Source organism: Podarcis tiliguerta (assembly GCF_965153285.1).
Source record: "Podarcis tiliguerta genome assembly, chromosome: 16".
Taxonomy (NCBI): Eukaryota; Metazoa; Chordata; class Lepidosauria; order Squamata; family Lacertidae; genus Podarcis; species Podarcis tiliguerta.
The window spans coordinates 4,097,884-4,121,825 of NC_139549.1; the positions used below are offsets into that span (position 1 = coordinate 4,097,884).

A 23,942-nucleotide genomic window follows, 5' to 3' on the forward strand; every position below is an offset into this window, starting at 1 on the left:
TAAGAACAGTTTCAGGTTAAGAACGGACCTCCGGAATGAATTAAGTACTTAACCCGAGGTACCACTGTATCGTGAGAAACAAATCCTCTGTTTCCCATGTCCTCCACACCTTGGCCAATACTCAACAGGGCTGCGGGAACATAAAAGCATGTTAATGGTGGACTTCTTGAGCATGCACAAAGTGCATTTCTTTCAGCATCCACAATCTAGAACGAGGTGGGGGGAGGAGAATAGTGAAGGAGTGTCTCCACCCCCATCATTCTACCCGGATACTGAGGTCTAGCTCCGAGGGTCTCCTGGCGGTTCTCTCCCTGTGAGAAGCCAAGTTACAGGGAACCAGGCAGAGGGCCTTCTCGGTGATGGCCCCCGCCCTGTGGAACGCCCTCCCATCAGATGTCAAAGAGAAGAACAACTACCAGACTTTTAGAAGACATCTGAAGGCAGCCCTCTTTAGGGAAGCTTTTAGGGAGGCCCTGAGCCCGGCCTTGGCTGGGGAGGGCGGGGTATAAATAAAAATGATGATGATGATGAATAATGTTTGATGTATTACGGTATTGTAATATTTTGTCGGGACACGGGTAGCGCTGTGGGTTAAACCACAGAGCCTAGGACTTGCCGATCAGAAGGTTGGCGGTTTGAATCCCAGCGACGGGGTGAGCTCCCGTTTCTCGGTCCCTGCTCCTGCCAACCTAGCAGTTCGAAAGCACGTCAAAGTGCAAGTAGATAATAGGTACCACTCCGGCGGGAAGGTAAACGGTGTTTCCGTGTGCTGCTCTGGTTCGCCAGAAGCAGCTTAGTCCTGCTGGCCACATGACCCGGAAGCTGTACGCTGGCTCCCTCGGCCAGTAAAGCGAGATGAGTGCCACAACCCCAGAGTCGGCCACGACTGGACCTAATGGTCAGGGGTCCCTTTACCTTTACCTAATATTTTGTTGGAAGCCGCCCAGAGTGGCTGGGGAAGCCCAGCCAGATGGGCGGGGTATAAATATTATTATTATTATTATTATTATTATTATTATTATTATTATTATTATTAGTGTTGAGCCCAGGAGATCCCCTTCCAGGCAGACTCAAGCCTGTTTGGAATCGACAGGAAGTAGTTGAGATTCTTGCATTGCAAGGGGGTTGGACTAGATGACCCTGAGGTCCCTTCCAACTCTACGATTACAAAGCTGTTTCGTTTTAAGTAGTTAGCAAGTGTGCGAGAAACCCCACTGCAAGGAACCATTTCTGACAATCCCCCCCCCCCCTTCTCACCCTCTCTACCATTCCGGCAAATCTTCCTCAGGGTTTTTTTCTCCCTACTCCCCCCCAACCCCGTCTTTTAATCAGTTATTTGAAGTGGAGTTAAACAAAGACTCAGAGACAGCCTCGTATGAAGTGAGCACTTAAACCTCCCTCAAGGCGCTCTCTGAAACATTGAGGAGGGAGCAGCGCATCCACGGTTATTTATGAGCTGGAGACGGGGGGCGGGGGGGGGGAGAGAGAGAGAGAGAGAGAGAGAGAGAGAGGAAGGACTGTTCTGTTGGACTTAATGGGCATCCCTTGGGGGTGTTTACGTCCCCTGGGCCCAGGCCGGGCCGAACAAAGCACCCAAGGAGCCTTTGAGGGTGCCTGTAAATTCAGGGCAACAACAACAACAACAATAATATATTACTTATACCCCACCCATCTGGCTGGGTTTCCCCAGGCACTCTGGGCGGCTTCCAACCGAATATTAAAAACAATACAGCATCAGACATTAAAAACTTCCCTAAACAGGGCCGCCTTCAGTAGTCTTTTAAAAGTAAAATAGTTGTTTATTGCCTTCACATCTGAAGGGAGGGCGTTCCACACAGCAGGCGCCACCACCGAGAAGGCCCTCTGCCTGGTTCCCTGCAACCTCACTTCTCGCAATGAGGGAACTGCCAGAAGGCCCTCGGCGCTGGAACTCAGTGTCCGGGCTGAACGAAGGGGGTGGAGACGCTCCTTCAGGTATACCGGGCCAAGGCCGTTTAGGGCTTTAAAGGACAGTTATTGTTGTTGTTGTTGTTGTTGTTGTTCATTCATTCATTCATAAATAAATAAATAAATAAATAAGCAAGCCCTGTTGCCTCTTCAGCTTCCCACACCTCTTTGCAGTCTTCTGGAGTGCCTGGCGTGCTCTGGTCCAGGGGGGCACGAAGAGGTGGACACTACTAAACAACAACAACTGTAAAAGAATGTACAATAATAATAATAATATATATATTTTTAAAAATAATCTTCCAACGTTCAGCTTCGCCCCATGTTCTGAGTTCCAGTGTTCACGCATTGTGGCATCTGCGGGGGCTGCTGAGTGAGCTGCGAGGATGCCGGATTCAAGAGGTTTTGGGCCTGATCCAGCACATGAGGCCCTTTCAATAACTTTTATTAAAAGTGTGGCACAAAGCATGCAAAGGTCTCCCCTCTGTTTTGTGTTTCCCGTGAGATCGGTTCCTTTTTATCTTTGATAACGATGATATTGAGTATTTAATATTAACAGGCACGGCCGTTATCCGCCCGAGTTTGCCTGAATCTCCCCGTTTTTTCCGGAGGGAATGAGGCCATCAGAGTAAATAAACAAAGAAAACGATGAGAGGAGGAGGAGGAGGAGGAGGAGTGGTCACCAATGGCATTGGGCACCCATCGCTTTCCGCCCTGCCTTAGGAAATTAATTGAAAAATCCACTTGCCGTGGAACGGTGGGAGATTGAATTGTCGAGAGGGGGGGCAGGCAGAGAAGGAACGCTTCGCGTCCCCCGCTGCAAGGTAATCACTGAGCAGAGAAAATCTCTGCTGGGTAATTTTCTGCTAAATCCTCCAAACAGCCGAGGAGAATTACACATCCCATCTCCTTTATTGTGCGTGTATATATACACACACACACACAGGCGCGAACTGAAGCGCTTGCCTAGGCCAGATATTTATATATATCTATCTTTCTATATATGGGGTTTTTTAAGGTGTTGTTGCTCCTTAAAAGTTATTTCCAAAGGAAAGATCTCCGGAGGATCATCTCGGCTAAGTGCCGTGTATCATCTTGTAATGGGATTGGCAGATCACCCAGAACTCTCGCTGGAGGGGAAAAAGCAATTTTGCAAACATCGGCGTAAACATTGGCGTCAGGATGGCATTTTGAGAGACAGAGAGAGAGAGAGGTGGGAGTCTGGATTAAAGCCCCCTTTCAGGTTTCTTTTTTTGGGGGGGGGGGGCACAGGGACCCCAACAGTTTATTTTATAAATTGCATTTATATCCCATCCTTTCCCTCCTCCGAAGATGGTGCGCATGGTTTTCCCTCTTGCTTAACTCCCACTACAACCCTGCAAGGTAGGTCACGCTGAGGAGAGGCAGGGATTGGCCCAAGGTCAATGTAATTTGTTTATCATTTGGCCCTATGAACTCGGGTGGCTGAGTGTCAGGATTCGAACCCAGGTCGCTCCCAGGTCCTAGCCCGGCACTCTCTAACCGCTACACCACGCTAGTAAAGGTAAAGGGACCCCTGACCATTAGGTCCAGTCGTGGCTGACTCTGGGGTTGCGGCGCTCATCTCGCTTTATTGGCCGAGGGAGCCAGGTCATGTGGCCAGCAGGACTAAGCTGCTTCTGGTGAACCAGAGCAGTGCACGGAAACGGTGTTAAACTTCCTGCCGGAGGAAGTTTTTTTTATCTACGTCATACCTCGGTTTACAGGCGCTTCAGGTTACGTTTTTTGCTGACGCTTCAGGTTGCTGGTTTTGCCGAAACCCGGGAGTACCAGAACAGGTTCCTTCCAGGTTTCAGCGGTCGTGCATGCTCAGAAGCGCTAAATCACGCTTTGCACATGCGCAGAAACACTGAATCGCAACCCGCCAGTGTGCAGACGTGCGGCTGCAGGTTGCGAACGCTGCAGGTTGTGAATGTGCATCCCACATTGATCACATTCGCAACCTGAGTGTCCACTGTACTTTCGAACTGCTAGGTTGGCAGGAGCAGGGACCGAGCAACGGGAGCTCACTCCATCACAGGGATTCGAACCGCCGACCTTCCGATTGGCAAGCCCTGGGCTCTGTGGTTTAGACCACAGTGCCACCTGTGTCCCTCACACCACGCTAGCCCTCATTTAAAGTAGTTACCCTGCCAGCCACAAGGGGACAGGATTGTGCCACGTGACCCGCCACTGCCGACCCCAATGTGAAAAACCTGAAACCAGGAATATCCTTTCCCCCTTCTCAAACCTCTCTGCTTCCTTCTGCTCACTTGGAAGCCAGAAAGGCAAGCTGGTGGAGTAAACGAGGGGATCAACCTAGACTACTGCATTGGTATTGACATGGGGCTGCCCTTGGAAGCCGCACTGGGAGATCGGGGTTCGAATCTTGCACACAGTCATGAAAGCTCACCAGATGCGACCTGGGGCCACACGCCTCTCAGCCTAACCTACCTCATAGGGTTGCCGTCGGGATTGAGGAGGGGCAGAACCACCTACACCCCTTGGAGGGCGATAGAAATACAGGAAATAATAATTATTTTTTAAATGCAAAGGGCCTTTGTGATTTATTATGGCATCGGCTTTTGGGAAACACAGCCATGGGTGATAAACTGTAATAAATCTGTTACGGTGAAGCGATAAACAAATCATATTGCGTTCTAATAAACCTGTCTGATTTCCGGACGGGCTCATTTTCCAAGCCTGCTGCGTTCTCAGCCTTCTCCACCTGCAAAAACAGCACGCCCCCCCCCTTTAACTAATTCAAACAATGAGTTCATCAATGGCCGGGACATCAGGTGTTTCCTTGGTGGGTCGGGGGGTCCTTCCTTACCCACCGGCCACCTGGGACGGTGTGGGGAGAGAGAGAGAGACAGACAGAGTGGGGGGGGGAGCCATCTGTCAGTGAGAAACAGGAAGGAACAGCAGCCGCCCCCCCCCCCCCAAAAAAAAACCACATGGAGTCTCTGGCTCACAACCATCAATTCTTCTTGCAGTCAACGCAAGTCAAGGGGGAGGAAAGGAGAGAGAAAATCTCACCCAGACGTCTAGCAGGCGGCCCGATCAAACGGCGTGGTGGTGGTGGAGGTCGTAGCAATCTGCCAGATGTTCAGGGAGAGCTGAAACTCGCAAGGAGAGCATAGATTTCCCGGGGAGCATCTGGCCCGAATTTTGCAAAAGGACCACGGTTCCAAACAAGACAACTTGCATCGCCCCTGCTAAATGCATTATTATTAGGCTAACCTGCAAAGCTGTCAACTTCCCCCTTTTCTTGCGAGGAATCCTATTCGGAATAAGGGAAAGGGTGGGTGGGAAATCCCATCAATAAAAGAATGGCAAATTCAACTTTGTGAATGTATAAATTTGGCAAGATTTGCAGCATTCTTAAGGGGACAATTGGGCCCAAAATCAGCAAAAGAATGGGACTGTGTCAGCAAACTTTTTGAGCAGGGGGCCGGTCCACTGTCCCTCAGAGCTTGCGGCGGCTGGACTATTTTTTTTTTTTGGGGGGGGGGGAATGAACGAATTCCTATGCCCCACAAATAACCCAGAGATGCATTTTAAATAAAAGGACACATTCTACTCATGTAAAAACACGCTGATTCCCTGACCGTCCACAGGCTGGATTGAGAATGCGATTGGGCCGGATCCGGCCCCTGGGCCTCAGTTTGCCTACCCATGTTCTAGAGTAAGTATATCAGTATGTAATGAATGAAGCTTTGTAGGGTTAAAGAAATGGAAAAAACGGTGCAAAAGGTGTAAAGATAGAGGTGATTTACATTAGACACAACAATTCAGAAAGATTAAAAATTTTGAGGTCTCAAAACAGAGGAAGGAAGTCGATGTGGATGTGTATTTGTACGTAAAGTTTGTAAAAATAGCATGGTTTTCTTTGCAGGTTTGTTTTTTGTCCTTTTTGTTTCATTTCCTCCCCCCTTTATCAATTTTATGTTTCTAATTTTTGTTGCAATTTCGCTTTGGAAACAAATAAAAATAAAAATAAGGGGGGGAGTTGGTCTTGTGTTCGAATCCTGATTGTAGGTTTTCCACAGGCATTTGGTTGGCTGCTGCGAGAAAAGATGCTGGACTGGATGAGGAGATTTCACCCCTCCCATATCTAAGAATCTCCTGAGCAGTCTGCTGATTCTGCAGAGAGGAGGAGGCGTGTTCTGATATCTACATATTCTGCTCCAGCACCACAGTCAGAGAGTGAGTCGGTCAGTGAAAGAGAGAGTCGGTCAGTGAGTGAGTCAGTCAGGGAGAGCATCTCCATTTGTATATAGTTTGTGTAGTACAGTAGCTGTTAGTGAATAAAAGAAGATATTCTTCAGCACTGTCGTCCGAGTGATTTATGCTCTGCTGTACTCTGCTGTACAACGACTGTCTTCTTGTTGGAGTGATTTGCGGTGCTCACAGCTCTGAGTTGTGAGTCCACAGCACTTAGACCTGTTCCTGAGAGAAAGGTGGTCTTCTGGAAGTGCTACCCAGCTCGCCTAGCCCAGTCGGGGCTGAGTGGATGAGTCCAGTTAGTGGCACTGGCTCAAGGGCGATGCTGACACTGGATGGGCTCCCTCTGGCCTGATCCAGCAGGGCTTTTCTTATGGAATCAAGAGCCCACCAACTGCTGTATAGATCTCTGTGCAATTCCAGCTGGAGGGGCAGGTATATTAAGGGTGCAGTTTTATGTACCAGAGACTGGGAGCATCTATTTCCCCCCCTTTCTGGTGCTGCTAGGCTCCCTCCTTCTTTGCTCATCCCCTGTGGTCAGCATGACCAATGGTTAGAGCTGATGACGGGAGATGGGAGTCTTTCAATATCTGGAGGTTCCCCACCACCACCAAACAAGATATAACCCAAACTGGCAACTCCGGAGAAAACTCACAAAACAGGGTCTCCACAGACGTCCCCGTTTCCAAATCCCGCGAGGAAAGAACGCAAAGAAACGGTTCTTCAAGACACAAAGAGATTATACATATATTTCAAGCATCGACTTGGGACAGATAATTCTGGATACCAAATGTACAGGTCCTCAGCTCTGCCGGACAGGGCCTCCGGATTGGTGTTCCTACACAGTAGGATATATTTATGGTCTCTGCTCTTTTCATATATGAAGTTAAACAAGGAAATATACACATCTATGAATACCTATGTACAACGCTTTTTTAAAAGACCTTCCGAGAGCAGTGTGCCAAACCAACCACCCTCCACGCGTGTTTCCCCCCCTCCTTTTTTTGGGGAAAAAAAGATTTGGAACGGAGGTTTTCGACCTCGTCTGACACCCTCTCGGTTTGTATTCGTGGCAGGATCAACTGTCCTTTCCAAGGCTGCGGAAGCAGACGACGGCTGCTGAATCCATTCCAAAGGAGAGATTTCTCCCCTCTCTGCTTCTTGAATTGCTATCAAACCCATAAAGGATGCAGCCAGCAGTTTTAGGGACTGATGTAAACACCTACAGAGATTCAAACGGGGGTCTATATTTTTAAAAAGAGAACCCCCTCCCCGCTTTTTTTAATATCTCTCTTTTTTTAATATGGTTGCGTCTAATCAGCAAGGGAAATGGGGCTTTAGCCAGGCGTTCCCTGATTGCCTCTGGCGAGTCAGAAATGTTCCCAGGTGACCAAAGCTGAACTTTTGTAAACTGGGGAGCTAGCCTGTCCTTCCTGTGTTTTGCTTGCTAGTCACCAACCTATGCATGTTCTTATACATGGGGCAAATTCCTTGGAAACGAGGCCGCCGGAGGTCTTGAGGACTAGCGACTTGTGTGAGCTTGGTTTGCAAAACCGGCTTAATTCGGGGAGCTAAAAACGAAAGGAATACAAAAGGAGGGGTTGAGGGCCAAGGGAATAAATGGACGATCTTAACTCCGGTTGGGAAGGTGGTGGTGAAAAGTCAGTGAAGGAAATATACGAGGTTTAAGGGGATCTCAAATGCTACATTCTGCTCTCCAGGAGGTGGGATCCGCACAGTCCAGAATATTCTTGCCGAAGAAGTAACTCGGAAGCAACTGTCCAAGAGTGAGCCACAGGCTTGTCCCTGTCCCGGCTCCACCTTCGTTCCAAAAGCCAAGCCCAACAACTCGGAATAGTTCTGGAAACGATTTCTCCAGGGAGACTGTCCCCACCTTTCAGAGTCCTCTATTTCACATTCCCAGGATGGCCGCACCAAAGAAATAAAATAAACGGACACCACGTTCTGGTCTCGAAGAAAGAAAAGTGCTATAATTTTGGTTTGGGGGACAAGGTCTTCCCTCACTGGGGGGGCACCCAACATGCTACATTCTAGACTCAAGGAAGGGTGCCGATAAAATGGCTCCAAAGGCAGATTTTGTGCCGGAGGCGGCCTTGGCCACGTCAAGAGTCTCATTTCCAAAAGCAGTCCTCCTGTGTGTGTATAGGGTACCCAGCCCCAAAGCTAGCAAGGCCTGGGCCATTGTGGCTGTGCAGCCTGCTCTGAGAATATGGTGAACCTCAAGATCGGAAGCCAATTCAAGGTGAAAATAGCCGAAATTGGCCAAAGTGGTGAGCCTACCGTGATTTTTGCCCAGAGGGTGCAGAAATCCAACATTCTAGAAAGCTCAAGAGTTTGCGTTCTGCTTTAGCGAGCTTTTAGTCCTCAAGTCCTCAAACGGGGGCGATGTGGACACAGAAGTCGCCCGGACTTCTCCTACAACAACCAGTTGCTACTTTCCTTCTCCCTTTATGAACCCCATCTCGGCCATCTACCTCCTTGCCCCCCAAACGAGCCTGCCCGAATTTTCGGAAGCAGAACTGTGGTAACCTCTGTTGGTGTATCAATTGCGGGTGCCCGGGATTCAGGAATGGCCCCTCAAAGCCACCTGTCTGAATGCCTTCGAAGACAGGAAAAAGGAGCGGAATCTGCTTGTTTTGGCAACTTGGCTCAGTGGTCACGGGGAGGACCGGATAGGTCAAAAGAACTGCCTGCAGCAGGAGGCAGCCAATGGGGAGAGAGGAAAACCCAGCGCTTCCCCTCCCACCATTTCCCGTATGCAAACGCCTCCCCCCCCCGGCGAACCGCTGCAAGGCACGCTGGGAGTTGTAGTCCAGTTTTAGGCAGGTTGGCAGAAGCGGGTCTGCTTGCCTTCCATCTTGAACGGCTACGGCGGCGGGGGACCCCAAATTAGGCCTCGTTCGCCCCCCGGCACAGCTCCGGGTGTCCGAAAAACAAACCCTGGAGGCTCAGTAACTGAATTGCCTGGAGGATTGGGCCGGGGGCGAGGACGGCATGAAAAGCCCCTGAGTGCCCCCTCCTGGCTTGATCAGGGAGACCGAGCGCTTGATGCCCCCGTGGCCAGCCAGCGGGACCTGTTCGCCGTAGCTGTGCTGCCGGGAGAGGAAGATGGCAGGATGGGCACCCTCGTGGGGCACCGAGGTCCCCGTGGAGTGCATGCGAGTCAGGAGAGACGAGGGCGGCCGGCCCGACTGGCCCAGGCTGTGGTGGCGCGACAGCACGCCCCCGCCAACGTTCACCAGCTTGGGGGCGGCGCAGAGCGAGTGTCTGTGTGGCCGGGCGCCCGCTTTCTCGCCGGCCGCAGGCGGGTCCGGCGGCACGTCCAGCCTCCGCGGCAGGCTGTCCCTGGGCAGCGTGGAAGAGCTGTAGTACGGGGCGCTCTCCACGTCCGGGATCTGGGGCTGCACCCGGTTGGCGAAGGAAACGGCCGCGGGGGCGAAGCGGGGGCCGGCCAGGCCCTTAGCCGAGGAGCCCTCAGCTTCGTGGAGGTGTTTGAGAAGTTCCTCTAGGGCGGCCACCTCCACCCCTTTGGGCAGGTAGCACTGGGAGTGCCGCACCAGGACTCGTTCTGGGTTGGGGATTTTCTTCTCGTCCAGGTAGCCCGCCAGGGGGGCCTCGTAGCCGCGCAGGTGGCCGGGCCCCGCCACGGCGCTGGCGAACGGGAAAGGGTGGGCATTGGAGACAGGGGTGTGGAACAAGGGCACCTTCCCCTGCGACTCCTTGGCGTTGTTGAAATTCTGGTTCTTCTCCCACTGGTTGCGAATGGCTTTCATGTTCTTGACGGGAAGCTCCGGGGTGGATTCCGGGGTGGGCAAACCGGACAGCTCCGGGTGGTGGTCCTTGACGCCCGCCTTGGCCGCGACAGAGGTGGCCGTCGGTTCCTTCTCGCTGGGCAGCAAGGTGGTGTACAGCTTGGTGGCGGCGCCTTCGGCCAAGGCGTCTTTGGCCTGCGCCTCCAGCAGCCCGTTCATCTTGGCCAGGCTCCGCAGCGACAGCGGGCGCTGGAGGCCGCCCTCGGAGTCCTTCCCAGCCCTCTTGGCCTTCTGGAAGCTGTGGTTGCAGTAGCAGGAGACCAGCAGCCCCGAGAGGAAGGCCCCCAAGACGAAGGCCACGAAGATGCATCCGATCAGGAAGGTGAAGTGGACCGTCGGGGCGTCCTCGCGACCGCCCGACTCCTGACGCACGCCTGGAGCCAGAGAAACAGAGAGTTAGGGGGCTAGGCGCCAACGTGGCCGACTCGCATTACCTGGCAGGTGTGAGGGCGTCTCCGGCCTTCCAGATTGTAACAGCCACCTGACCTGCCGGGGATTTTTGAGACGTGATCCGTACATCTCTGCGGGTTGGGCTAGATGACCCTCGGGGCCCATTTCAGCTGTCCAATTTTATGATTCGATGTGGCCGAACTACAACTCCCATCAGCCCCTGCATGCATAAGGAAGGATGATGGGAGTTGTAGTTCAACAACATCGGGGGGGGGGAGCAAATTTGCCTCGTCCGTATTATACTGGGTTGTGGCCAATGCAAGTCTTACTCAGAGGAGGCCCACTGGAATGACTAAGACTAGAAGTAGAATTGTAGTGCTGGAGGGTCAACCTCCTGCAGCGCAGGAAACGTTTGTCCAACAGGGGACTCGAACCCACAACCTTGAGATTAAGAATCTCGTGCTCTATCCCATCGTCCTGTTCATTAACTTCTATGGGTCTACGCTGAGTAGGGCTTGCATTGTGTACAGCCCACCGCTCAGGTCCTTCTGAATACTAGGGAAGACTGGGAAGAGTTTCAGGGAAGGGGCAGAAATTGTGGACTTATTCCAAAGTCTTTCCTACTTTCCAGCAGTTGCAGCCAATTTTTTAAAAATAGAGTTACTACCGAAATTTCACCTCAAGCAGACGTGAAAAAAAGAAGAAACAAACCCTCAACGTGGAAGACTCTCATATGAGAAATTTGGAGATTAGCCCAAATGAGAAGAAGGTTTTGCTGTAAAGATTAGCAGAACATCACAGCTAGGAAGAGAGCGGTGGGCGTATGACTAGCCAAATATCTGGATTTTTTTCTGTCTATACATCAAAACAAAACCCACAGAGGTCACATCCACACCATACTTTGAAGGCACATGACACCCCCAAAAAGAATTCTGGGAACTGTAGTTTACCCCCACGGCACTACAATTCCCGGCACCCTGAACAAACTATGTTTCCCACGATTCTTGGGGAGAAGCCAGGTGTGTTAAATGCGCTTCAAACGTGCGGTGTGGCTGCGCCTGCTCTTTCTCCTCCGTGGAGAGACAGAATGGCGATGAGGTGGGATAAGGAAGGTTGAGATGGCTGATGGAAAATGGAAATGGCATTTGGTGGTTCAGCCGGGTGGATTTTGCAGGTGTGGGGAGACGGCGCCCCTCTTTACCCAGCCGTCACAAAGCTTCAAGGCTTCTCCTCCTCCTCCCTGTGTGTCCAAGGAAAGAGCCGGTACGATTCACAATGTGGCCCTCTATAGGTCTACTTGGAAGTCAGTTCTGCAGAGCTCCATGGGGCTGACCCCTAGGAAGTGGGGGGCTGGATGAAAATGATGTATAGATGGTATATCACTCCTGTTAAGCTAGCGAAAATGTATAAAACTAGTAATAAATGCTGGAAACGTAAAGAAAAAGAGGGAACATTCTATCATATGTGGTGGGAATGTAAAAAGGTGAAATGTTTTTGGGAGATGATATATAACGAGTTGAAAAAAATGTTGAAATATACATTTATAAAGAAACCAGAAGCATTTTTACTGGGCATTGCGAGGAGTGAGATAAACAGAAAGGAATGTAAGCTCTTTTTATATGTAATAACAGCAACAAGAATATTACTGTCCCAAAAATGGAAGCAAGAAGAATTACCGACGATCGAAGAATGGAGGATGAAGTTAATGGACTATGCAGAACTAGATAAACTAACAGGAAGGATCCGAAACCGGCGGGACCAGAAATTCACGGAAGACTGGAGTAAATTTATGGACTATTTCAAAATTATTTGTGAAGATCAGTTTGTAGGTTTGCAAGAAGTTTTGTGAGGAGTATTATTGGAATTATTACAAAAATGGATAAAGGGGAGGATGATTCGTTAAGATGGAGACTTAAAGGTAATATAAAATTGAGAAATGCAGAAGAAGTAATTACAGTGGTGGATTTTCAGAGGTGCTGATGGAAGTCTAAAAAGATTGTATAAGTGAGGTACATTTTATAATTTATATGTTAAAATCAATAAAAAATATATTTAAAAAAAAGGAAAGAGCTGGTATGATTCACAATGCAACCCTCTATAGGTCTACTCGGAAGTCAGTTCTGCAGAGCTGCATGGGGCTGACCCCTAGGAAGTGGGGGGCTGGACCAGGTTGGAGGAATTTCAGTCTATTTCCGGTTTGTGCCGATGTTGCATTGGCCACCCCCAATCTGTGGCCCGATTCCCCCCAGAAACCAGCCTGATCAATAGCCAGAGAAGTTGGGAGTTATAGTATGGCAATGCTAGGACGGCACCAGGCTCCCAATGCTGTGTTCATCGAGAGCGCCTTCCTTTCCTGCGGAAGGTCCTGGGTTCAAGTCCCGAGATCTCCCGGTGGGTCTGGGGACAGACTGTCTGCTTGAAACCCCGGACAGCTGCTGCCGGTCTGTGTAGACAATATTAGGCGGAACAGCAGCTCTGACTCAGTGCTCCCAGGCTTTGCGTATGCTCAAAGGTTCACAGAGGCCTTGGCCCTGGAAGCACAACAGCAAAACCTTAAAGCAGATTAAAAATGCCTTATGCCTTTTTAAACATTCTTATTTTAAGATACCCTTTAACGAGCCCTTTTAATGAGCTCAAATGGTACAATTAATAGAAAATGGATCATTTAATATGGCTTTAAAGGGCGCTAATGTAAAATTTCCATTTATACCGCACTTTTAATGGACCAGAATAATATATATATTGCTATTTAATAATAATAATAATAATAAAATCTTTATGCTATGGAAGATTGTGTCTCGCTTACCCAGGGCACGGGAGAAGTCTAGAGTTTTAAAATACAATATTAATCTCAATTATTTTTAATCTTGCCGCTGCTTTTTTTTACAGAAAAAGATCTTTACTGCTGCGTCTCTACTGCAATTTTGCCAGGGCGGAAAAGGCAGAACATTATATGTATTTTAGTAATGAAGTTCATTTATTTTACTGGATTCCTTCTCCCTCCCTCCTCCCCGGTTAATTATCTTTGATGCTTTCACTTTGGGCTTTTAGAAGTCTGAACGCCCCAATTTAATTAATTTCAGTATTTGAACCCGATTCTGCCTTCCCCTGTGTAAATAACGATCATTGAGGGAAAAGACTTTTGAAAGGCAGAAAATATGCTCTCATTTAATATGGGAGGAGGGGACCATTGCTCACAAGCGGCCCTCCACACCTCTCCTCTGGCCCTCAGAACTCTTCAATCCTCCTTGAAGGCTTTCGCCTGCCTGGAAGGAGACAATCACCTCTCTCTTTCTATCTGCAAATATCGTGACTTTTCCATGGGCGGAGCCTACTATGCAACAGGGGGAGTGGCCTATTTGGCCCCGCCCACTTTGGCCCTTGACCCCGCCCACCAGATTCGGGGCATGTGTGTGTGATGGAGGAAAGAGCACAAAAGCTCAGGAGAGCGAGAGATGGGCATTCTGCACATGCTCAGAGGCTTTTCATGATTCGGCCTTCTATTTTCCTACAATTCCCTTTTAACTGTTCTGCTACTTTAATGGGTTTCATTGCGCTTTTCTAAAATAGCAGACGCTTACTTCCGTGTTTCGATGCAATGGTTTGATCGTGTGTTTTAAATGCGTGTGCTTATATTTTTTTGGCAGGTGATTTTCCGCTTGCAAGTGGCTGGGGGGGGGTCACCTTGACAATTAAACAGTAATATATGATTATTAATGATGATGGTGATACTACTCATAAATTACATTTATATACTGTTCAATTATTAGGGTGACTTCCAAGCAAATAATAATAATAATAATAATAATAATAATAATAATAATAATTAGATTGATATCTGGCACTGTCAGCAAGTTCAGAAACAATAGTTTGTCTCGAACTGAGTTTTACTCAGAGTAGAACCTATTGAAACCAATGCACGAAAGGGAGCAATGTCAATTCACGTCAAGGGCTCTACTCTTAAGCAGGCCTAGCAATGGATCTAACACTTTGGTCCAGTGGGAGCCTAGAACACTAATGGAGTGTTAGGAGAAAAAAAATATATATGTTATTTTTTTTGAGCGGGATAAGTTAGGGTGTGTGTGTGTGTGTGTGTGTGTGTGTGTCTGTGTGTGTAAAGAATCCACATGCTTTAAATTAATTCAGAACCAGAGGCAAAGACTCAGCCAAATGGCTCTGGGATGCGTTTGTTCCTCACAGACCTGGATGATCAGGAAAAGCCATCAAGGAGCTGACCGTTTCGTTGTTAAAAATGTGGAAAAAGAATAAGACTAGGGGTTTTTTTTGGGGGGGGGGGAAGAAGGCGAATAGGGGGGAAAGGAATAAAAGAAAAAACAGATGGCAGGAGGGGGGAAAGGACAAAGGAAGGCCTAAAAAGCAAAAATTTGTATGTAAAAAAAGGAAAATACTAGGGGAAGATGAGAAGGGAAATGATGGCTGCTGCCTTTTCCTCCTTGAGAGGGTCAGTTCCACCCTGAATTGCGCCCGACAAGTTTCTCTCCTTCCCACTTTTGGAAGAGAGGAGAAACGGGCGCCTTCAAACTGGCTCAAACTCTGCAGACACCAAACTGTGTAAGCACCCAGGTTTCACAGAGTTCTGCGTCACATGCGACGAAGAGCTCTGTGTTACCCAGAAGATTGCATTCAGCGACAGAGGTCTGCATGGTTTTGACCTCACCGCTTTTAGAGGGGTGGGATCCAGCTGCCGAAGGGGTTGCTGCTTCTGACAAGCCACCTGCGTAAGCCTCGGCTGTGACCCTCGAAGGTGGATGTGAACCGAACGCACATTTCTTCCGTTTAGCCTCCCTGCCCCCTCTCCTCTCTAACACCTCGTATGTGGGTCAATTTCACCTGCTCAGGCCTGGCCATGACCTGCCGAAATTGGGGGTCCCGTTTCGGAATGGAGGCTCCTAGGGGCCAGAGACCTACCTGCCTTGACAAACAACCTTCTTTTAACTACGGATATTTATGAGGAGTTACCCACGCTGGAAGAATGGCAGATGAAAGTTATGGACTATATGGAATTGGCAGAGATGACTGGCAGAATCAGAGACCAGGGAGAAGAGACGGTGAAGGAAGATTGGAAGAAGGACTATCTACAGAAACACTATAAGATAATGAATGTCTGATGACACCAGATTGAATGTAAAAGGTTATTAGTAAAAAATGTAAAGATTAAAAAAGAACCAATATTTCAAGATATAAGAAAATACAGTTATATTAAGATATAAAAATTATGACAAAATCAAAGACAGAGGGAAGGAATTTGCTGATAGAATATATGATCTGGAATACAGGGAAGGGAGGTCTGGGGAGGTCGGAGAAATAAGTTAATGCCAAGAATATAATGAGGATAAAAATTGTTTTTGTTTTCTATTTTTCTCTATTTGTATTTTTTGCTGTTTTGTGTTTGTGTGTTGTTGTATTCTTTTGCTTTTGCTGTGTTGTGGTTTATTTTTTCTTGCTTTTGTCGCCTTATACTTATTGTAAAACTTAATAAAATGATTTTTTTAAAAAAAATTAACTACGGATATTTATGCTGCTAAAGGGGACGGATCTTCGACGAGGGAAGGTATTCGGGACACCCAGTGAGGAGGTGGAGAAGCCACGAAGCTTCGGGGCCCAATAATAGTCAAAAGTGATCAGCTTTGGGGGGGGGAATGGGGGCCCCTCTTCTTCCCTCCCCTCCCAATCCTGTGCTCCTTTTTCAGAAGTCTTGATGGTGACCAGGAAGACACACAGAAAAAGAATTAAGCCCGATATTCACTTGAACCAGACTTATCGGCTGCCGGGGAGAGGGCTGGCTCCAAAATTGAGCCCATCCACGTGGCACCTGGTCTCCTCTGCTCCTCGCGTGAGCAGAAAAGTTGGGGGTTTTTTTGTGATGATCCAAAGGCCACGGAAAACTCTGGACCATGGCATTTCCAGACACAAAGGCACGTCCGGTGGGTGCCAAATACATGGCCCGCCCCCCTCCCTCCCTCCCGGCAAAACACATTTTTCGTACGATGCACAACCCGGGATGGGAAGAACAGGGTGAAATATTTTGCAGAACGGGCCGGCCTCTCCTCTCGAGGGTGCAATAAACCATGCGGTTAGTAACCGGGAAAATCTCTTTCAGGAGAAGCACAGACTCTTAGCCCCCGCTTTCCCCCCTCCTTCCCCCCCAAGGTTACCCGGAGCAAACGTGCACAAGTGTGTTAACACGAGGGTCGTGAGACACGTGCGGAAAAGGGCACCCGTTCCACGGGGAAGCTGCCAGGCTGTTAGAGGAGGGTGCAAAGAGCTGAGAGGACACACGGAGCCACGTCAGACCGGCTGCCACGCATAACCAGAGCACGTGTCGCAGGGGCTCACGTTCACCAGCCAGCGGCGTCACACGATGGTGCTACGGAGAGTCTGTATTATCCAAACAGATCCCATCTCTTCTGCTCATCTCAGCAAATTTCTCTTTCTGGGCCTCCATCTGGGGACGGCCGAATTCGAACCCGGTGCCTTTGTCCCCTATTGCCTTCCCGGCACCAGTCGGATAAACACTACTCAGATAGATGCTTCTAGGAAGCATACAGTCACGCCTGTTAATTGCAAGGGAACTACCCTCGCACGATGCAGCGCTTCATCCTCTAAACCAGCCTTTCTCAACCTATGGGTCCCCAGATGTTGTTGGACTACAACTCCCATCACCCCTAGCTAGCAAGGCCAGAGCTCAGGGATGATGGGAGTTGTAGTCCAACAACATCTGGGGACCCACCGGTTGAGAACCGCTGCGAAACTCTCTTTAAAAACCTCTCCCTCCTTCAACGCTGGAACCTAGAGGGTTATCTGAAAAGGCTTTTCAGACTCAGGAGCGGCTTGGTGATGGAATGCCTAGTAGGATGGAATAAACCTGCGGAACTCCAGGCCACAAGATCCGGCGGTGGCCGAGGGCTTAGAGGGCTGGGGAAAGGATGAAGAGAGGTCGTAAGAACCTAAGAAAACTGTGCTGAATCAGGCCAGTGGCCCATTTAGTCCAGCCAGAAAGATGCCGCAATGGGAAGTGAGTGCGACTCTCCCCATTTACGACCCCCCAGCAACTGGTATTCAGTGGAGGCTGATAGGCCGTCCATCAGCTCGTGTAATTTAAAGCCCTCCAAGTTGGTGGCCTCCTGCAGCAGCGAGTTCCGCAGTTTTATCCATGCTCTGCGCATGAAAAACTCCATCTCCCAAACTTTGGCCTCCTTGGATAACCCTGCGATGGGTGACGATAGGGAGAAAAGCGTGTCCCTCTGGCCCCTTCCTCAGTACCGCAAATAATTTGAGACGCTCCTTGCAGCGTCTCCCGCTTCCTGGATTTATCTTTTGAGATCTCTTCCCCTCCTCTAAGTTCATTTGCAGCTTAATAGGCCCAAAGTACGTCAGCCGGCGCAGCAGAGATGATCTCGCCTTCGGATTTTTCCCGCGGACAAACAGATTCTCCCACCGTCTCTGCCCGGCAATTTCTATCTTCTGTGTTCTTCAGGGGTCAGCGGACAAAAGGATGTGTCCCCCCCCCCATCGCATTATCCGTGCCTCAATTACCGCCCCCCCCCCCAGTCCGCAGAACAAAGTATGAGGTGCGCAGGTTGGGGGCCCGAATTTTGTTAGCTTTCGGGAGTTGCAAAAATCCCGTCGTTTTGTCGGAAAGAAAGAAAAACCATTTCCCACGGAGAAAACAATGAAGCGCATAAAAAAAGGGCCTCCATGGAAACTCAATTTCTTTCTTTGCTTTTTTATATTATTATTTTTTTGTAAAAAGGAAAAGCACTGGGCGAGCGGAGGAGAGAGGGACAGAAATAAACAAGGCGGCTTTAAAACCCAATGAATGTCAAGGGCTATATAGCTAGCTAGCACTCAGCTTTTTCAAAAAAGGGCATTTTAAAAAAAAAAAACGACAAGAAAAGGTGCCGGTGCTTTAAAAGAGTAGATTAACCAACTATTTGTCGAGTTGATTAATCTGTCAGGACCCATTTGTAAGCATGTGGGCAGGAGAGTTTGAAGGACAAAGTTGTTGGTTTTTTCAGAGGCGGCTTGGGGAAAAGAGGAAGGAACAATATGTCCAGCCAGGCAGCCCTTTTTCTGCTCACAGCTGCCATTGAGCTCATCGTGGGCTGCACAAAAAGATCTGAATCGAGCCTTGCTTACGGTCCTGCTTCTCCAGCAGAGGCGAGGTTTGATGCCTTGGGGGGGCCTCCAAAAAACCAGGGCATGGAAACAGCTGTTGTTACACCTGCTATACTGCTCCTGGATCTGGAGGCTCCATTTAAGTTCTCAAGCCTCTGATCAGCCAATCTGCCCTTTCCTAGCTGTTATAAAAAGGTAAAGGGACCCATGACCATTAGGTCCAGTCGTGACCGACTCTGGGGTTGCGGCGCTCATCTTGCTTTATTGGCCGAGGGAGCCAGCATACAGCTTCCGGGTCGTGTGGCCAGCATGACCAAGCCGCTTCTGGCGAACCAGAGCAGCACACGGAAACGCCGTTTACCTTCCCGCCGGAGTGGTACCTATTTATCTACTTGCACTTTGACGAGCTTTCGAACTGCTAGGTTGGCAGGAGCAGGGACCAAGCAACGGGAGCTCACCCCGTCATGGGGATTCGAACCGCCGACCTTCTGATCAGCAAGCCCTAGGCTCTGTGGTTTAACCCACAGCACCACCCGCATCCCTAGCTGTTATATCGCTTCAGAAAACCTGAGAGATGCCCCTTGTCTAACTCGCTTCAAGCCCTCTCCTTGAAACCTCGTCCTTTCTGCAACTCTTTCGGCAGAATCCTCTGGTCTCTGCATCCTGCTTTGAAACCAATACAGCGGTATCTTGGTTCTCAAACTTAATCTGTTCCGGAAGTCCGTCCCAAAACCAAAGCGTTCCAAAACCAAGGCATGCTTTCCCATAGAAACTAATGCAAAATGGATTAATCCGTTCCAGGCTCTTAAAAACAACCCCTGAAACAGTAATTTAACATGAATTTTACTGTCTAACGAGACCACTGATCCGTAAAATGAAAGCAATGAACAATGTACTGCGATCCCACAATCAATCAATCAGTAGCTGAACTGGGTTGCACACAGTCGCAAAACCAAAACAAAAAAGAGCTACAAAAATGCAAAATAAATAGCAAAAACAAACTCAAATCGGAAGCGTAAGACTCAAAAGTTGCCCCGTTGGACGTTCGGCTTCCGATAGAACGTTCGAAAACTGGAACACTCACTTCTGGTTTTCGATCGTTCGGGAACCGAAACATACGAGTTCTGGGGCGTTCGAGAACCGAGGTACGACTGCACAACTGTAAGCCCTTTGGGGCAGGGAGCTACAGGGTTCCCCATTGTAACGCCACCATGTGCAGAGACCGTGCTACGTAAGCAAGTAAAAATATATATTTTTCTAGCTTTAGGTATATATATTTCGCAGTGTATCATCCTCTCCCCTAAAGCTGGATGTGGGTGGGGGTTTAAGGCCTACTGAAACCTTGCAACAGGAACATAACATTGCTAACTATTATTTCTTGACTACTTCCACCCATTGCATCAACAAACAGGACTAGCCTCTTTGGATTCTGCAAACAAAATCCAGCTATTGGGCTGGTGGTTGAGGAATAATATCTAACCATCTCCCTCCTGGCAAAGTCTGATTTCTCTCCCCCCCCTCCACTTCAGCTCACCACTTCCTGTATAAAAATTGAATTTTTTACTCCTCGTTTTCCTGGGACACCCCCCCCCCAAAATCCCTCGGACATTTGGAGGAATTTAGCAAGCAAGGCCCAGAATCTATTCAGACGCTGCAAGGTCCACAAGCATTTTGACAGGCAAGGGGGGTGGAATCTGTGGCCCTCCAGATGTGGCCGGAATCTCAACACCAGTCCTGACCATTGGTCATGCTGGCTGCTGTGAGCAGGACTCCAGCAGCAACATCTGGAATGCCACAGATGTTCCCCAACTCTGCTCATTCATAAAACCCTGGGTGAATTTATTTTGTTGACTATTATGGCTCTGCACTAATAAAAAAAAATTTCCAAACCACTCCCCCCTTGTAAGGACCTAATTAGAGTCTGGTTTCTGGATGAGGCCAGATCAATCGAGTTCAGTATCCTATTCTCACATTGGCCAATCAGACGTCTCTTTCGGGAAACTCAACATTTTGTTCGTCTTTTGGGGGCGAAGGGGAGAATGTCATCGCAAAATTCGGAGAGGTGTGAATTTCAAAGCTGCCATTCGGTTATTGAATTCTTTCGGGGAGAGCGAATTACTTTTAAAGACAGAATTAACTGAATTCTTTTCCCATCACTAAGCACTGCCTTGTTTTATAACAGGAACAGCCTGGTGCTCTTTGGAACGCTAAAATTATTTCGGAGGTGCTTTTGAAAGCAGCCCTCGCTTTCGGAAAGAAGATTGACAAGCCAGCGGTTCCTTCGATAAATACTCTCTTTCGGAGACCCCTTTTCTTTCTCCTTAACCCCCTTCATGGAAAACAGGAAGTCTCAAGTCTGGCGTATTTTTCCTGCCTTTTCAAAACTTCACAATAAAAGTCTCCCTGGCTGCAAGCCCAGATAGCAGCAGCCAGCGGTCTTATTTTACTGCCTCCAAGTCACAACCGTAACTTAAACCAGAGAGGCTTTTGCCCGGCTAAGCTCTACTCAGAGTAGACATGTTGAAAATAATAATAATAATAATAATAATAATAATAATAATAATAATAATAATACTTTTATTTATACCCCGCCCTCCCCGGCCAAAGCCAGGCTCAGGGCGGCTAACAACAGTAAAAATACAGTAAAAACATAAGGGGGGGGGGGGAACCAATTTAAAATACAGGTTAGAATGCAATTTAAAATGCAGCTGTATTAAAACCATAAGGGGAGGGAAACATAAGGGTCAGACTGAGTCCAAACCAAAGGCCAGGCGGAACAGCTCTGTCTTGCAGGCCCTGCAGAAAGATGTCAAGTCCCGCAGGGCCCTAGTCTCTTGGGACAGACCGTTCCACCAAGTCGGGGCCAGTACTGAAAAGGCCCTGGCCCTAGTTGAGACCAATCTAACCTCCTTGAGGCTCGGGACCTCCAAAGTGTTGTTGTTTGTGGACCTTAAGGTCCTCTGTGGGACATACCAGGAGAGGCGGTCCCGTAGGTATGAGGGTCCTAGGCCGCATAGGGCTTTAAAGGTCAAAACCAGCACCTTAAACCTGACCCTATACTCCACTGGGAGCCAGTGCAGTTGGTAAAGCACTGGGTGAATGTGATCCCGCGGCGAGGACCCCGTAAGGAGTCTCGTCGCGGCATTCTGCACCCGCTGGAGTTTCTGGGTCAGTCTCAAGGGCAGCCCCACGTAGAGCGAGTTACAATAATCCAGTCTGGAGGTGACCGTCGCATGGATCACTGTGGCCAGATCAGGGTGAGAGAGGTAAGGGACCAACTGCTTAATACAGTGGAGATGGAAAAAGGACCTTTGTTTGCCATGCCTGCTAATTTCAATGGGGCTACCCTGAGTAGGGCCCTTGCAGGACACAACCCTCCAAAATTCTCTTTGAAAAATCCCTCCCTTAGAGGATACTAGAACTTGCGGATCGTCTTGGAGAAACTGTTTTGCAGCATATTTAGGAGTAGCAAAAAAAGGAAAGGCTTCACTGTGGAATGTGTAGTAAGATGGAACAAACCTGTGGAACTTCTGGCTACAAGATCCGGCAGTGGCCAGGGGCTTAAAGGGCTGGAAAGAGGATGAAGAGAGTTCATAACCTAAGAAGAGCCAGTCACCCATCTAGTAGTTTAGCATCTTCCTCCTCCATGATTTATCTAATCCTTTTTCAAAGCCCTCTGAATTGGTGGCCATTACCGTCTCCTGTGGCAGGGAGTTCCACAGGGTAACTTTGTGCTGCATCTATGGAAACAGAAACTAGAGAGGTGGCGGGATACATTTAGCATTGTAATTGTACGGGTCGCAGAAAACCGCTTTCATCAGCACAGGATTTCATTGTTCGGGAGTTTTTTTTTGTTTTTTTAAAGTGGCATGCTGTCAAATAATTAAAATAAGGCCGAACGAGAAGAGCATCTGAAAACGGCACACGCAAACACCGTCCCGTTCACGTGTCCCAACGAAATCAGCTGATCTGGCAGCCTCGGCAAAGGCAGGCCGAACGGAAGGTTTAACGCCGAACAGCTGATCTCCAGAAATAAAAAAAAGGGAGAGCGTCCTTTTTAAAAATAAAATAAAAGACACGTTTGCCCCTTGGCAAGAAGATTGCAAGCTAATTAGCGGCGGGCCTCTGCCAAGCCTGCCTTCCTCTCCCCGCCCCAGTCAGGGCTGCGCAACGGTTTGATGTTTCGTTCCTTGAAAGCTGTTCTGTGAGTAGCTGTGCTTTTCTTTGCTCTGAATAGGAGGAAGGCCTCGGTTTGTTCAGAGGTTTCCCCCCTCTAACGGCATGCCCGTTTCCTCGAGTGCCGTGGGGGCCTGCGTGTTTGGATCTGCACGCCAGGTCAATAAAATGAGCAGAACCCAGAGCTAAGGGTTTGGCAGCCTCGGGGGGGCTGCCTGGCCCTTGGAACTACATTCAGGCCATTCGCTTTCTCTCTCTCAACCACAGCTTTATTTGCAACCCAAATATCCTTTGCCTTTCTGGGACATTTGCCTTTCTGCAAAACACTACTAAACCTTAGGGTACGTAAATACAATCCTGGTAACAACACACACAACGTAACAGGCTGTTTTTGACTATGCAACTTCTATTTCAAACACAATTCAACATATAATAAATAAATAAATTTTATTTATACCCCGCCCTTCTCAGTTCAGAAAACCGGGCTCAGGGCGGCTTACAACAAATTTAAAACACTTAATTGATGCAACAAAAAAACAGCATAAAATGCAGTATAAAACAGGAACAACAATAAATTCAGAATTCAAAAATCAATTTGGGGGGGGGGGGGAATCCATCCAATAAACATTGGATGATCACCAGGGCTAGCTGGCTAAATTAGTCCTGTTTGGGCCAGCGAGACGACCAGGGGAGAATTAGCTGTGGGGTGTCAGAGCGGGTAATCTTCATAAAAAGGGGAGGGGGAGGGAAGGAAGGGGAATAAAAGATCAGGCTAAGTTCAAATTGAAAGCCAGGCGGAATAGCTCTGTCATACAGGCCCAACGGAAGGAGGTTAAATCCTGCAGGGCCCTGGTCTCATGGAACAGAGCATTCCACCAGGTGGGAGCCATCACTGAGAAGGCCCTGGCCCTGGGGGAGGATAGTCTGGCTTCCTTAGGGCCCGGGACCTCTAAGCTATGGTTATTCATGGACCTTAAGGTCCTCTGCGGGGCAGACCAGGAGAGGCAGTCCCATAGATACGAGGGCCCTGAGCCATATTATATCTCCCAAATTGTAATTTGATAGACCAACCCATAATGAAAACAGAACATGGCCACGAGACCATCCATTGGGCTTTAATTTCTCTTGACATGTTCTGCTTGCATGATGTGTTGGTCTATGGAATTACACTTTGTGAGATATTATATGTTGAATTGTGTTTGAAATAGAAGTTAC

The 23,942-nt window shown here is 48.7% G+C and overlaps 1 protein-coding gene across 3 annotated transcripts in view; it reads right to left on the bottom strand.

The window, feature by feature from the left end:
• Positions 1 to 6,908: 6,908 nt before the first annotated feature.
• Positions 6,909 to 23,942, bottom strand: part of SEMA6C (semaphorin 6C) — a 128,950-nt gene continuing 111,916 nt past the window's right edge. For 2 of the 3 annotated variants that reach the window (XM_083416500.1, XM_083416499.1), the window contains one exon: positions 6,909 to 10,396. In XM_083416500.1, coding sequence (XP_083272626.1) covers positions 9,159 to 10,396 — 1,238 coding nt within the window. In that variant the 3' untranslated portion in view covers positions 6,909 to 9,158. The remainder of the gene's footprint in view (positions 10,397 to 23,942) is intronic. The other variant, XR_014505754.1, reaches the window with a different exon arrangement.